Source organism: Phoxinus phoxinus (assembly GCF_949152265.1).
Source record: "Phoxinus phoxinus genome assembly, chromosome: 1".
Lineage (NCBI taxonomy): Eukaryota > Metazoa > Chordata > Actinopteri > Cypriniformes > Leuciscidae > Phoxinus > Phoxinus phoxinus.
Genome location: NC_136876.1, coordinates 49,670,615 through 49,684,864, shown reverse-complemented (window position 1 = coordinate 49,684,864; position 14,250 = coordinate 49,670,615). Strand labels below are relative to the sequence as shown.

At 35.2% G+C, this 14,250-nt stretch overlaps 1 protein-coding gene across 3 annotated transcripts in view; it reads right to left on the bottom strand.

Annotated features, from left to right (window-relative positions):
- Nucleotides 1-948: 948 nt before the first annotated feature.
- The window catches only part of LOC307003584 (NACHT, LRR and PYD domains-containing protein 3-like), a 32,781-nt gene continuing 19,479 nt past the window's right edge, over nucleotides 949-14,250 (bottom strand). For all 3 annotated transcript variants that reach the window (XM_079622222.1, XM_079622223.1, XM_079622224.1), the window contains 4 exons: nucleotides 7,959-8,132; nucleotides 4,087-4,248; nucleotides 3,014-3,060; nucleotides 949-2,938 (listed from right to left, as the gene is read on the bottom strand). In XM_079622222.1, coding sequence (XP_079478348.1) covers nucleotides 2,394-2,938; nucleotides 3,014-3,060; nucleotides 4,087-4,248; nucleotides 7,959-8,132 — 928 coding nt within the window. In that variant the 3' untranslated portion in view covers nucleotides 949-2,393. The remainder of the gene's footprint in view (nucleotides 2,939-3,013; nucleotides 3,061-4,086; nucleotides 4,249-7,958; nucleotides 8,133-14,250) is intronic.

Genomic DNA, 14,250 nt, shown 5'->3' with positions numbered 1-14,250 from the left:
ATCTGAGAAAAACACTACCTGAGTATAAGAAGAAAGACACTTATAAGAGTGATGTAACATGTTTATTTGTTTTGTTTGAGTGAGTCACATGTAAGGTGACACAAGAGATTGTGATTTAATTATACAAGAAAAATATATACATAATCTTTGAATTATTGTAATAAAGCATTACAAGAGCGACTCGGTACTGATAACAGCACAACTTTGTCTGTCTCATTGTTTTACCAAACAGAATTAATTTACTGCAGCAACGCCAGTCGGACGGCGGGCGTGCTACAGAAGCAAAAAGCAGAAAAGATATAGGCTACTGTATAAGCTATAACATAACATTTGTGTCATGTCAGGATCTTTTTATAATATATATATATATATATATATATATATATATATATATATATATATATATATATATATATTTATATATATCCTTCTTTTTCTTTTTTTTAACACTTTTACGGCAAATGGTCACTTAATAACTTTATAGGATTTTTCAACCAAAAAAAAAAAAAAAAGATTCATCATATATTCATGTTGTTTCAAGCCTGATGCAATAATGACTGATTGACACAAAAGTCACAATTTCGATTCTCTTTTAATTTAAATTTTTCTGCTCAGTAGATTCTGTATGGAAGTAAAATGAAACGAAGAAGCTTGTTGAATTATACTACATACATTTTTTTCCAATTAGTGCAATTAAACAAGCTTTTTTTGTTTCAAATTTGGCATACATTTTCTTTCATAATTATGTCATGCTTAGTTTATTGAGCTTCTCCAGATCTAATTTAAAATAACTGACCTGAAAAAATAAACAATTAGGTTTTTTTATTCGTATTTAAATGAATCATTTTAATTGCAATATTTTTTGAAAATATGTATGCAATCTCACATATGTGATTGAGGACAATATGTACTTTTTTTTTTTTTTTTTTTTTTACATAAACCACATTAGCCTACAGTTTTTAATTTGTAGAAAATAGTATAAAAGTTTTTTAAAACCATATGACTCAAGCACGAATACTGCGTATATTTCTGTTTTTATTTTATTTTATTTTTTTACTTTGACTTGATTATTTGCCAAACTCATGAACTTTCCTGTTCAGCAGTTCTTCTGTATTATATTCAATCCAAACTCTCTTTTGATGAAGATTCATAAAGTGATTCAGTCAAAACTGGACATTAAGAAGCAAACGTGTAAAAACAGTGAAACTCAGGGTGACAAACGTTTATCATGAATGAAAATAACAGTCAAAGATCAACAACTGAAGAAACATGTTCAGACGGACACAGAACAAGCGATTATTGACCATAAACTACAATAACATGATTAAACTGTAATAAAACATGTGAATTAACAGTGAAATACTGGAGGTGACAGAAGATTCATGAAGTTATCTCTATGATAATATAGATGTCATGTTATTAATTTCACATTGATTATAATAATGCGTTGATTCTACAGCATACGATCCAGCAGTGTTTTAATCAGATAATCTCAAGGTTTTCAAAAACAAATTGTGCATAAAAAAAGAAAAACAGACACACAGAGACATCAAGATTTAATCTATGAATATTAATAAACGGCCAGAGCAGGGGTCAGTTTGGCACTGGCGTGGTACGCTTGTAGTGTGATCGCTAACCATGAACAGCTACTACTTTTTTGTGCGCTACTCTCATTATTACGACAGCAACATTTTCTGACTATTATAGTACACTTTTAAATTAATTTACTTAATTTGAGTATATTTAGATTTATAACGGGTCTGGTTCTCACCTTATTGATGAACAGGAATTGTAGTTTGTGAGTAAAGATGCAAATTCCTCCATCAACATCAACTGCCTCCATAATAATCTTCTAATACGTGCAATACAATCAAGTTATAATCACTGCATGGCATAAATGATAAATCTATTAGGCAGTCTGCTAGTGAAAGCACTTTTCTTCCCGTTTTCTTCAAAACAAAAAGTTGCATAATAAATGACTTTGTGCTCCTGCGCGGTATGTTGAGTGCAATGTAAATCACACCAGGGCACGGTACAAGTCAACAGAGCCTAGTGTGAGTTCGCCCGGAGGTTTAATGTCTTCTTTTCGGCATGTTCAGTGATTCTGCTTATGTCTTCAATAATGTTCAATCATCATTTAATTATATTGAATTATATTTATCTCATTTTAAACTTTGTGACATTTAACAAGGCCTGTTTTTTTCAGTGGTCTGAATATCTGTATTTTTAGGGGAATTTAGCAGTTATATTTGTATCATTTTTCAGCAAATCATTGTTAGATTTTACTGCATTTTCTCTGTAAAAACACATATATTTCCCAACTCTGTAAAAAACGTACATATATATTTTTTATGGACATATCAGGTTACCATTAATGTGTGTTTGTCTGTCATTCAGTCAGTTTGTGTGTGTTGTTTAATGTGACACAAAGACACTGAATAATAAACACTAAATCCAGCATAAAGTGGTTCAGTGAATGTGGTGTTGAATGTGTGTAAGTGTGTGAGTGTGTGTGTGTCAGAGACGCTGTAGAAGGACAGAGTGCCGGCCGACACGTCCAGATACACTCCTACTCTCTTACTGCCTAAACCAGCAGAAACGACGGTGTCCTCCCTATTGTGATAGGCAGTGAATCTCTGATCAGTGCAGATAATACTCCAGGATATCTCATTGTGTCCAAACAAACAGTCATGCCCTCCTTTCCTCTGGATTCCTTTATATGCCACTGATACATCAAAATGAAATCCACTCCATTCAGCCTCCCAGTAACAGCGTCCAGTCAGAATCTCTCGACACAGAACCTGAGGAGGATGCTCAAATCTCTCTGGATGATCAGGATACGACTGACTCTCTTCCACATGCGTCGACTTTCTGTTCTCCTCAGACAGAACGAGACGAGTGTTTGCTGTGTTTGGATCCAGTGTGAGATCAACGGCATCTTAACACAAGAACACACATTACAACAGCAACATTTACAACAACAAACACTAAAACTGTGTATTTGGGAAATTACATTTGTGAAGTCTTGATGTCATCCTGAACTCTCCTCCATGATCCACACTAGAAAACACACATACACATACATGTTTTTTTTTTTTCATGTTTTATGAGAACTTTCCATAGACATAATGAATACCTGTCACAGATCAGCCTAGTCAACATCATCTGCACTACATTTCCCATCACTCTCCTTGGTTCCCACCTGCACGTCATTTCCCAATCACTCACACCTGCTCATCATCACCCTCATCACTGCCACTATTTAACCCTTGTATGGTGTTCGGGTCTGTTGGACCTGTTTAATTTTTTTTTAATCAAAATAAACATTATACGATTAATTATTATTTCAAACTAAGACTCATTGGCCTTGGCTCATATTCTGTGAAGAACATATCATCAGAACACATTTTCAATGACCACACACACTGTACACCCATCCAACACATTTATTAACACACTGTGCCGTTGAAGCCTTAAAGGGATAGTTCACTTTAAAATTTAAATTCGGTCATCATTTACTCACCCTCAAGTTGTTTCAAACCTCTATTAATTTATTTCTTCTGCTGAACAGAAAGGAAGATATTTTGAAGAATGTCGGTAACCAAACAGTAGACTGTACCCATTGACTTCCATAGTAGGAAAAAAAAATACTATGGAAGTCAATGGGTACAGTCTACTGTTTGGTTACCGACATTCTTCAAAATGTTTTTCTTTGTGTTCAGCAATAATAGAAATAAAATAAATAAAATAAATAAATGAATACAGGTTTGAAACAACTTGAGGGTGAGTAAATGATGACAGAATTTAAATTTTAAAGTGATCTATCCCTTTAAGGCTTCAACGGCACAGCATAATGCCCTCATAGACCCCCAGTAAAGCACAATGTTTGGATGGAACCTGACAGTGATGTTTAGAGCCTCTTGTCCAATGACCATGGAAATTTACTCCATTAAAATCAATGGAAAAGAAATCTAACAAAGACTTCTATGGGCTGTTTGCCCAGTTTTTCTTAAAATCCACAAAAACAATTACAACAGAGATCAGAGACAATGAACAACATAAGTTAATTGTTATGGGCCAACATACTTGAGTTTGTCCAGATGGCTGAGTGCTTCGGAGAGCAGCTTCAGTCCTGAATCTCCTGGGTGATTGTAGCTCAGATCCAGCTCTCTAAGGTGTGAAGGGTTTGAACTCAAAGCTGATGCCAGAGCAGCACAACCTTCTTCTGTCACCAAACACCCAGATAATCTGTGACAACAGTAAGTGTTCATGTTAGTGTACTTCATTTGCAGAGATGTACAATATAATAACTAGGATTGGGCATTGAAAATCAAATACTTGAGATCAGGAGTAACATTTTGATTCCTTTTGTGTGCATTTTAATTACTTTAAACCATTAAAGCGCTAGTGTTTTCTGTGCTGAACACACACCCAAAGCACGCTCAGAGAAAAAGTGATTTAATGGGATTTTCAATTCAATTCAAATTTATTTGTATAGCGCTTTTCACAATACATATTGGTTCAAAGCAGCTGTACAGAAAGTGCATTTCAGAAATATACATAGAAAAAAAGAAGAAGATACAGTTAGTTAATCATGTATTAATTTAGGGCATAACATATCATCGGCGTTGAGTCGTCTCTTCACAGGCGTTTAGTCGTCTCATCACAGGTGTTGGGGCATCTGACGTCGCCATAAGAGGAAAACCATTTTAAACCATTCACGTGCAAGAAGACTCGCGCGCTGTATTAAGACCTACAATTAATTTGCCTTGCCTAATTTCATAATGGCATCACATAACCACACTTGTGTGTAGGACATACACAGACTCCTCAATGAAAATGTTTTTTAAAACACACTACATAATTAGGTGATCTATTCACAAATTGTCAAGACTGCTTGTTATAAATATATTTTCATCATTCTGATAAGTATAGTTGTTGTTTGAGCCATGGCATGACATGCAGCGTCAGATGACAAAATTCTGCCAAACATTCACATTTTTCAAGTTCACTTTCAGCGAATAATTGATAATATTGCCCAACACTAATGCAACACTAATACTGCGAGTTATCCAAATATCTAACTTTAAACTTTCACTTCAAAATACAAACTCTATTTTTACCCATTACATCTAAACAAATTTGTCCACAAATGCCCTATTAACAAATAGAACATTTATATCCAATATAAGCGTGATAGTGTGCGTGGCAAAAATAACATCATTGCAGTGTGGGCGGTCATGCATGTTGAGTGCACAAGCCCCCATTTCGCGTAGCAGTGTGCACGGCATTTTTTTTGTAATTTGATGCATGGCTCCAAAGATGCACAACTTCGAAGCGACTCCTGCTCATCAGGTACATTGGTGGCACCCATTTTGCAATTGTCTAAAAATGGGCCTAAAATAGCAGAAATTTGTCTTTTAAAGGTCCTGTTCTTCGTGATCCCATTTGGTAAACTTTAGCTAGTGTGTAATGTTGCTGTTAGAGCATTAATAATACCTGTAAAATTATAAAGCTCAAAGTTCAATACCAAGTGAGATATTTTATTTAACAGAAGTCCCCTTTCAAAGCCTACAGGAACGGCCGGTTTGGACTACATCTCTACTTCCTGCTTTAATGACGTCACTAGAACAGTTTTTTGACTAACCTCCGCCCACAGTAATACATAAAAAAGGGGGCGTGGTCTTGTTGCGCTCCTACAGAGAAGAGGAAGAGTAGCATTTCTAGAGTGTTTGTCATGTCGTCGAGACGCTGTTATTTTCATCCCGGAGAAAATATGAAATAATTATTTTCATTCATTATGATGAGGTAATATTAAAGATATGTTTACAATAACAATAGTATGCATCTCCACGTTATGGTAAGAGGCGTGACCTTTCCGGGCGATGTGCGCTAAGCTGCTGTCGAATCACAACACAGGAACCGCTGGCACAATCAGAACTCGTTACGTATTTCTGAAGGAGGGACTTCATAGAACAAGGAAGTCATCAGCCTGTTTTTAGGACAGTGAAAACAGCGGTATACAGATAAGTACATTTTGTGAAAAATACTGTGTTTTTTTACACACAAAAAATTAACACATGTTATATTGCACACTGTAAACACAATCGATGCTTCAAAAACACAGGAAAAACGGGACCTTTAATGAAAATAAAGGTCCATATTCATTCAAAATGTTGATGCAATTAACTGAAAATGTTTAATGAAATTAGAAAATATATTAATTAGAAATTATTTGTTGTTTAATAAAGTTTAATACTTATGTTTTCATATCCATATATTTTGCTCTAATATCACAAGTATTCATTTTAGTATCCAGGTTTACTGGAATTTACACAATTATTTGATTCTTTTGTAGTGTAGGTTTGGTGAAGTATACTAAAAACAAACATCGTCATGTGTGTACCTAACTTCTCACCGCTGCTTCCTGATGGTTTAGTGGACAATAACTCAGTCACGCCCTATCAAGTTTAAATGCCTAGTCTGTTTGGGGAGATGCGCGCACAGTCAGCGGAGGCTCGCAGTACTGAACCAGGCGAAAGCATAAACAAGGCTTGAGGGATAGACACGGCAGTGGAGATCGCACACCTCTCTATATGCTGAAGTAAATGGGAGTGGGAAATTCCCGCATTATGAACATGGCACTTGCCGGAGTTATTAACATTGTACCCATAACCTTACATAAAATTGTAGACCTTGTAGCCTATATACAAATCATTTAGTAAGCAGAAATCCGAAATTCACCTTAACATGTTTCTTCAAATTAGAGGAAGATGCTGATATCTCAACTGAATTGATGCTTGAAGAATGTGCTTCCACAGCAGTCATGATTAACAGCATTTGGCACCATCTACTGCTATGGATAAAGATATCTATGCAAGATTTGATTTGACGGGAGTCACAAGACCGATTACTCTATTTCCAGCCAATCATGTTGATGGATAAACATAAAATTAAAACAAGCATGTAACGACATGTAATTTTTGGTTCTATTCTCCAGCACTCATTGATAGCTGAATTTGGCGGATTAATTCACTACCAGGCCCATTAGTCATGGTATGCCCATTAGTCATGGTATGCTCATTTTCAGGTGAGCCTGTGTACTTAGGTTAAGTGCTCCAGATGTGCTCCAGATGTGCTTTAGCACTATGAGATTTGATGTCAAATGTATAGTGCATTATAAATAAAATTCATGATGCTGATGATGATGCTGATTCCCTAACATTAATCTCATTTGATGCATTTTCACTTTCGTGATTTTTTCACAATGTGATGACGTAATACGTGGGGCGTCGCAGACCAGCACAAGACGTATAAAGTATATACATTTTTATTTTTTTTAGAAAATGACAGATCGTTTTGCTAGATAAGACCCTTATTTCTTGACTGGGATCATGTCGAGCATTTAAAGCTGCATTGAGACAGACATTTGAACCTTCTTTGAACATCTGAATATTTGGTTGCCATTGAAGTCCATTCTGTGTAGAAAAATCCTGGAATGTTTTCCTCAAAAACATACATTTCTTTTCAACTGAAGAAAGAAAGACATGGACATCTTGGATGATATTGGGGTGAGTAAATTATCAGCAACATTTTTTTTTTAAATGGACTAACCCTTTAATGTTGATGATCGTGTTATTTTATATATGCATATAACTACATACTGTATATCACTTGTTTTCGCATTCTCCTTTGCATGTGTTTTGATCAGGAAATTCAGTACTCTTTCAGAAGATGCATAATAGCGCCCCTACCACGTAACAGCAGAAAGAGTTAAGAATAAAAAAAAGCATCACACACAAAAAAATAAATTATGTTTTGTATAAAAATTGGTTGTAACTTGATATAATAACTGTTAGTCTAACATGTTAGAATATTCAATTAATTAATCATTGCATTTATTGCCTAAATAGTTGATTAATAATTCTAAAAGTAATTAGTCTAATTAAAACACATACCTCAGTATATTGAGTACACAGTTTGGACTCTTCAGTCCAGCACAGAGCAGCTTCACTCCTGAATCATGTAGGTCATTGTTACTTAGGTCCAGCTCTCTCAGGGAGGAGTTTGATGATTGTAGAGCTGAAGCCACATTTTCACAGCACTGATCAGTGAGATTACAGAAGACCAATCTAAACAGGGTAATAAGAAACAATCTATAAGAGATGCACCATATAGATACAAACTAATGTTTGAGGGAACTGTATGCACTCATAGTCAGCATAGTATGGAAAGGCTTACATCTCACTGTGATGCTCACAGTTATCATGTAATAATGACAACATCACATGGATTAATAAAATAAGTAAATTGCAGATTAAGGAAAACGTATCCATGTGTAAGACAAAATACATATATGTAATAATCTGCTTTATATAATTGTAATAAATTATTTTAAATAAAAAATAATAATAATTGCTAACAAGAATCGGTCAATACTGAAGCCACTTTTTTTTAAACTCTTCATATAGTCTGCATTAACAACACAATTCTTGACCAAAAAATACATTTTAAATATATCTTTTATTTTATTTCATGATTACTGCTTTTTATATATTAGTATTTACATATATTTTCTATATACAAAATGTTCTATATAATTAATTTGAATTACTGCAGATACTAAATTTGCCATCATTCTGTTTTGAATGTGTTTTTACAGTTTACTTTCACAATCGCTAGGACACATTTATCAATACCTGGGTTGCTTTTTCTAAAACTCTTCAAACAGTGAGCAAAACAAAAGATTTTGTGTGTTGTATCGCCCGTTTGCATCCAGTGTAGACGGTATTAGTTAAACTGAAACCTTAAAAATAAAAATGTTCATACAGATGGTACTCAACCAGAATGAGACTTTTACCGCCGCCGTTCCCGCGGCGGTAAAATTGCGGGGGTGTATTTGCTGGCTTTGACCGCTAAGAGGCGCTACAATCGCAGACTTTGAAAAGTGTCAGTTTATTCTCTCTATTGTGTAATCTGCCGCCGCGCCGCGGCTCATTGAGAGTGATTGAAATGTGGTAAAACAGATCAATTCAAGTTAAACATGTAGTTAAATGAATTCATATAATCACAAGACTGAAATTAAATGTAGGCCTAATACATTTAATAAATAATGAAAACATTTCAACACAAAACATTGCAATAGATGTTTGCAAAAAATATTAGGCTACATCAATGAGGCTTTGCAAGAGCAACGTCTCATCAGCGGACCGACGGTAGTGCAGTGGACAACGCACCAGCACGAGCTTCACGGAGTTTCAAGCGATGCGGGATCGAATCTCACTAGCTTTGGCTGACAGCGTTAAATGTTTTACCATTCTTGATGGTTAGATGGGTAACTGTTTATTGAAGTCAAGCGTTTTGTTTAATTATCAATGGCACATTACAACATAAATTTGCTACTTTCCAGTAGAGCCGCTGCACAGACGACAAAACTGATGAAGGAAAGATTATCAGCCGATCGCGTCAGAAAATGAAAATGGAAGCTATATCTTTAATCTGCTAAATTATTGTTTTGTGAATCATCCACGAAATTGAGATGACTGACAATTGATACCCGTCATAGCAAAGGAAGAAATTTTTAAAAACAGATCCTGGACATTTCAAGGTTTAAATAAAGTGTCGGGGCAGTTTATTTATTTAAAACAGGGTTGCATCGAGTTAGAGTTTATTTTCTAAGTAAGAAACAGAATCTTATTCTTGCGACATTTTAAATCTGTATTGCCAAAGAAATTGCAGCTAAATAAACAATTAAAACAGTAGGCTATAGTCTACAAAACGAAAATAGTTCAAAGCAACATAAATTAAGATTTTCTTCTCTCTCGCGCTGGATCTCTTTTATTTTAGTTTATGTCTCCCTGCACTGCGCGCGCCGGGTCTCTCTCGAAATTAAACAAGATTTCAGGGTAAAACCCCATTATACAGCTGATAATACTTATGTCGCTGTGTGTCATCCAGACAAATCACGAAAAAAAAACTGTAACATGATTGAGTCTTGCTTCAAACAGAATGCCTGGTTGAATTCACCGTACAATAAAACGAGGTGGATCGCGAATAAGCGCTCTGTATCTGCTGCTCACTTGCATTCGTTTAGTTGGCAAGAACGCGTTTCGTCGATAGTTCATGTTTAGATAATGCCAGATTGTTGACAAACACAATACTCAAACGTGTTAAAATTCTACAAAACCAGTTGAAACAAATGGATTGAACACTTCAACTGAAAGTGTGTGTGAAACCCCTTTAAATACAATAGCCTACATAAAACTACAATATTTATAATTTAAGGGCCTACATTTGGACACATCGAGAGATTTATCTTTAAAAGTAGCCTATTTTGCCTTTGCCTGGTCATCAGGCTCACTCTCCATATGAAAGACGGAACATTAACACCTCCTGAACCCCCAACCCCCCACAGGCGATCTGAGCTCGAGACCGACTCAAAACAAAGAGAAGTCGCAATTCACACTTAATTCTAGACATAGGCCTAGCATTAGGCTAGTAAAGTGTTGATAATGAAATAATTTAATTATTTAGGCTACATGTAGGCTAATAGGCTAATATTTCTGTCATAAAAGTTTATTAATAAACATTTAATTATTTCAATAATTGAAGAAATAAAACGCTACCTCGGTTTGGGCAGCTTTTTCCAAGCAAGCCTAAATACAAACGCATGTTAATTTGTTCAAACGCATGTTCATTTGTTGTCATGAATACAATGTTCAACTCAATGTTAAATTCCACGGGGATCTTTGGATCCTTACAACCAGGGTGCGCGATTTGTGAATTATCTATTTTTTTTTATATATATAAATCTCGAACCACAGTGCTTTGTGCTGCTGCTAAACTAAATAACATTTATATAATATTTATGAACTTAAATGAAACAATATCGCAACATTTCGGCAAATAAATTATCTGATCTATTTTTACAATTTAATTCAGGGCGATTTAGCCTAGAGACTACATTTAATTATAGCGAGATTTTCACCCTTGTCCGTTCATCATTGGGAAGCGCTCACAGCTTTTGAGTAGATCTGCACCTCTCGGTTTCATACGGATTACCTAATCAGATAACATTTATTAAATATTTAGACATTTAAAAGCTTTAGACATAGCCGATTTCTTATCGTGACTGAGCGGAGGAAAGTGGCTTTCAGTTCATTTTTGTGACGCGCAGTTCCCGGAGACATGCAGAGACGACAGATAAACTTTTGAATAAAAGTTTGAATATGAATACAAGTTTACAGTTTTGACCGATGTAGGCTAGGCTACTCTACTCTGATCTGTATGACTAAAAAACTACGGAGTAGCCTATTAGAGCCTAAGTTATTTTAGCTGTCTGTTATGAGAAAAATAAATCCAAATGAACGCGCAGCCGCGTCTGCCGAACACTAATTCAACATGCCAGAATAAAACCCGACTTTAGAACAATGGATAGCGCCACTCGGCGTGGTGTGCCAAAATACTTAATTAAAAACTTCAATATTTCATTCAAAATAATCTCAAAACGCTTTGTGACATTTTGAAAGCCGTGCATGCATTAAGGCACTGGAACCATGAACTGAAACTGGTTCTGATTTTATTGTTTGTCGTTTAACCCCCTGGGGTCGGCAATCACGCCGGCGTGATTTGCGCGTTTTTTTTCACATAGCAGCTGAATAAACTTAAAATACTCCGTCATTTGTGGTCATACAGACTTAATAAAAATGAAAAAAGAATCTGTGAGATGTCTACTTTTGTATGTGTCCACTTACAATCAAAACAAAACGTTGTGCTTTTGTAAAATAAAGAAATTAAACAGGGTGTGCTTTCTGCCTCTCCGTCTCGTGAACTTTTTTTTCTTGAGCATGTCTCTAAACATTTAACCTGTTAGCCTTCACCAGAGCGAGGACGCTCTGAAGCGTTTTTTTTTTAAATAGTTCAAAGTTACTATCAGATTTAATGTTATTACCTTGACAAACTATACATCATTAAAAATATATAAGTCTCACGTTTCAGTATTTGACCACTATTGTATTCTGAGAAACTTATAGTGACAGTTATGTCTTAATTTGTGTCAGGATTTATGTAATGAAAAAATGAGTCGATACCTTTAATGTGAATTATGAGCATCAGCGCGTCCATTCATAAAAAAACTCCGGTGGTGTGGTCATGAGAACGCGTGACAAAACAACGTTCCTCAGGGCTTTTGGCTCAAAAATGTGCAGATTTGGAGAAATATTGATATATTCTCATAGGTTTACATCAGATTTCTATAGACAGGAATAATATTTATTGAATTTATATCAAAATGCGTCCATGTAATCATATGCGCGCTGGATACTCTGATGTACTGTGTTTTCAAACCATACAGAAGACTGAGGGCGCCAGAGATACACAGAATAATCCATATACGGATGCACTGCACATGAAGAAGAGCCCTACCATGTGACCTTCCAGGACGTCACTTACACAAACACAGCTAGCTTTCAGAGATCGTTGTAACATGCAGATAAAGATGTTTTGAAGACAATAAACATGATTGCAATGATATTTGATTTACCTGTGTTCTTCGAGCCATGTCAGGTATTTTTATAATAATAGATTATATGTATAATGTAATGCTAATCTATATAGACTTTACAATAGTGCAGAATAACATAAACTCATTTATTTTCTGTCTGATTTTCTTTTCTGAAGCCAAATAAGCTCATAGAAGATTATTTAAAACACTCGACTTGCGTTTTAAAGTAAGTTTGGAGCACAAACACGGTTTTAATCTCATAAATTGTCGTGTATTGATGGTGTGCTAAGCTAACATGCTAGCTAGCTCTCTAGTTGCACCTGCCATCTAGCTGTTATTTTTTATGATTTTTTTCTAAATCGGAATGCTTACTGAAATATTTATTTATTTAAGAAAGGCATTTGATACAGTTATACATGTGAAAAGTGAGAACTATGAAAGAAATTAGGGGGTGAAACGGCGTGAATAGCCAGATCGTTAGCCACTATAATGGAGACAAAGGAAAAGAATATTTATGGCCATAAGCCGGCTGGAGAGGTGTAAATGTGTGCAGGAGAGACTGACACTGAATGGGGCTCGTTTGCACCACAAAAAAATAGAGACAATAGACTGAATAGATGCTAATAGATGACAATAAACACAAGTTTGCATTTTAGAGTCAATTCAAAATAAAGTCATTTGAGATGATCTTGAAAAACATTTAACAAAATACAGAGTTTTAGACTTATCACCTTCAAATTTTAAATATAACATGGTCAGACATGTGTCTTTAGCTGGAGTGCATTTCTAGAGTGCTGACGGGCCAACTTCAATTTAATTTTCATGAAGATGTTTCATAAAAATAAATTTCTAATAACTTACACAACTTTGAAGCTATTCATAATTTTTTTTTCATTATGACAATAATTCATTCTACATTTCCAATAAAGTGCCAGGTGTCAGCTTTCAAATGAGATCATGCTTGTGCTTTTAGGACAAAGGGTCAATTAACTGAATCTGTTTTAGGTTCAGAATGCAATTTCTGGGGATTTTTCAAAAATGGCGCTGAAGGCTAACAGGTTAAAAAAACTCAGCGAATACTTGTCACACATTTGTGAGCTCTATATATTTATAATCATTTAAGTGTGTAGTTTTAAATTATCTGATTCAAAACGAAAACAAATATTCTCTGTTTAAGTAATTTGTATAAAACCAACAAGATATTCAGTTTCTCTAACCCTTCCTCATTAGTTTTAATGTGACCACACCCACACGCGCAAAACATATAGAGATGCAAATCGTCCATGTGTCGCGCGAACGCCCCCATTACCTCAACAACAAAGCGGCAAACTTTATCAGTCCTCTTCAGTCGTCGAGTTTGGAAGACATGCTGTGAGATTATTGGGTTTACATCTGAAGAAGAAGATCGCGATTTGAAGACAAGAACGATTTTAAGGTAAGAAATAATCCTGAATTATATTAGTTAGTGTTATTGTTGCATAAACTTCATATTGCCATTGAACTGTTGCTCGATGCTTCAGTGAATGTCCCCTGCACGCGCTGTGAGAGTTTGAAAACGCATTCGCGCGACGTGCGTTTGAAAAGCAAACCATGATTTTATGCAATCTCATTTCATAACGTCATATCGATGTAAACATTTGAAGTAACATATGATAATCAATATGTTTTTCTCTAGTGTAGTGTTACTGAAGTGTTCCTTTTTAACTATGCCTGCTATACTGTTCTTATTATTTGATTCAGCCCTGCTG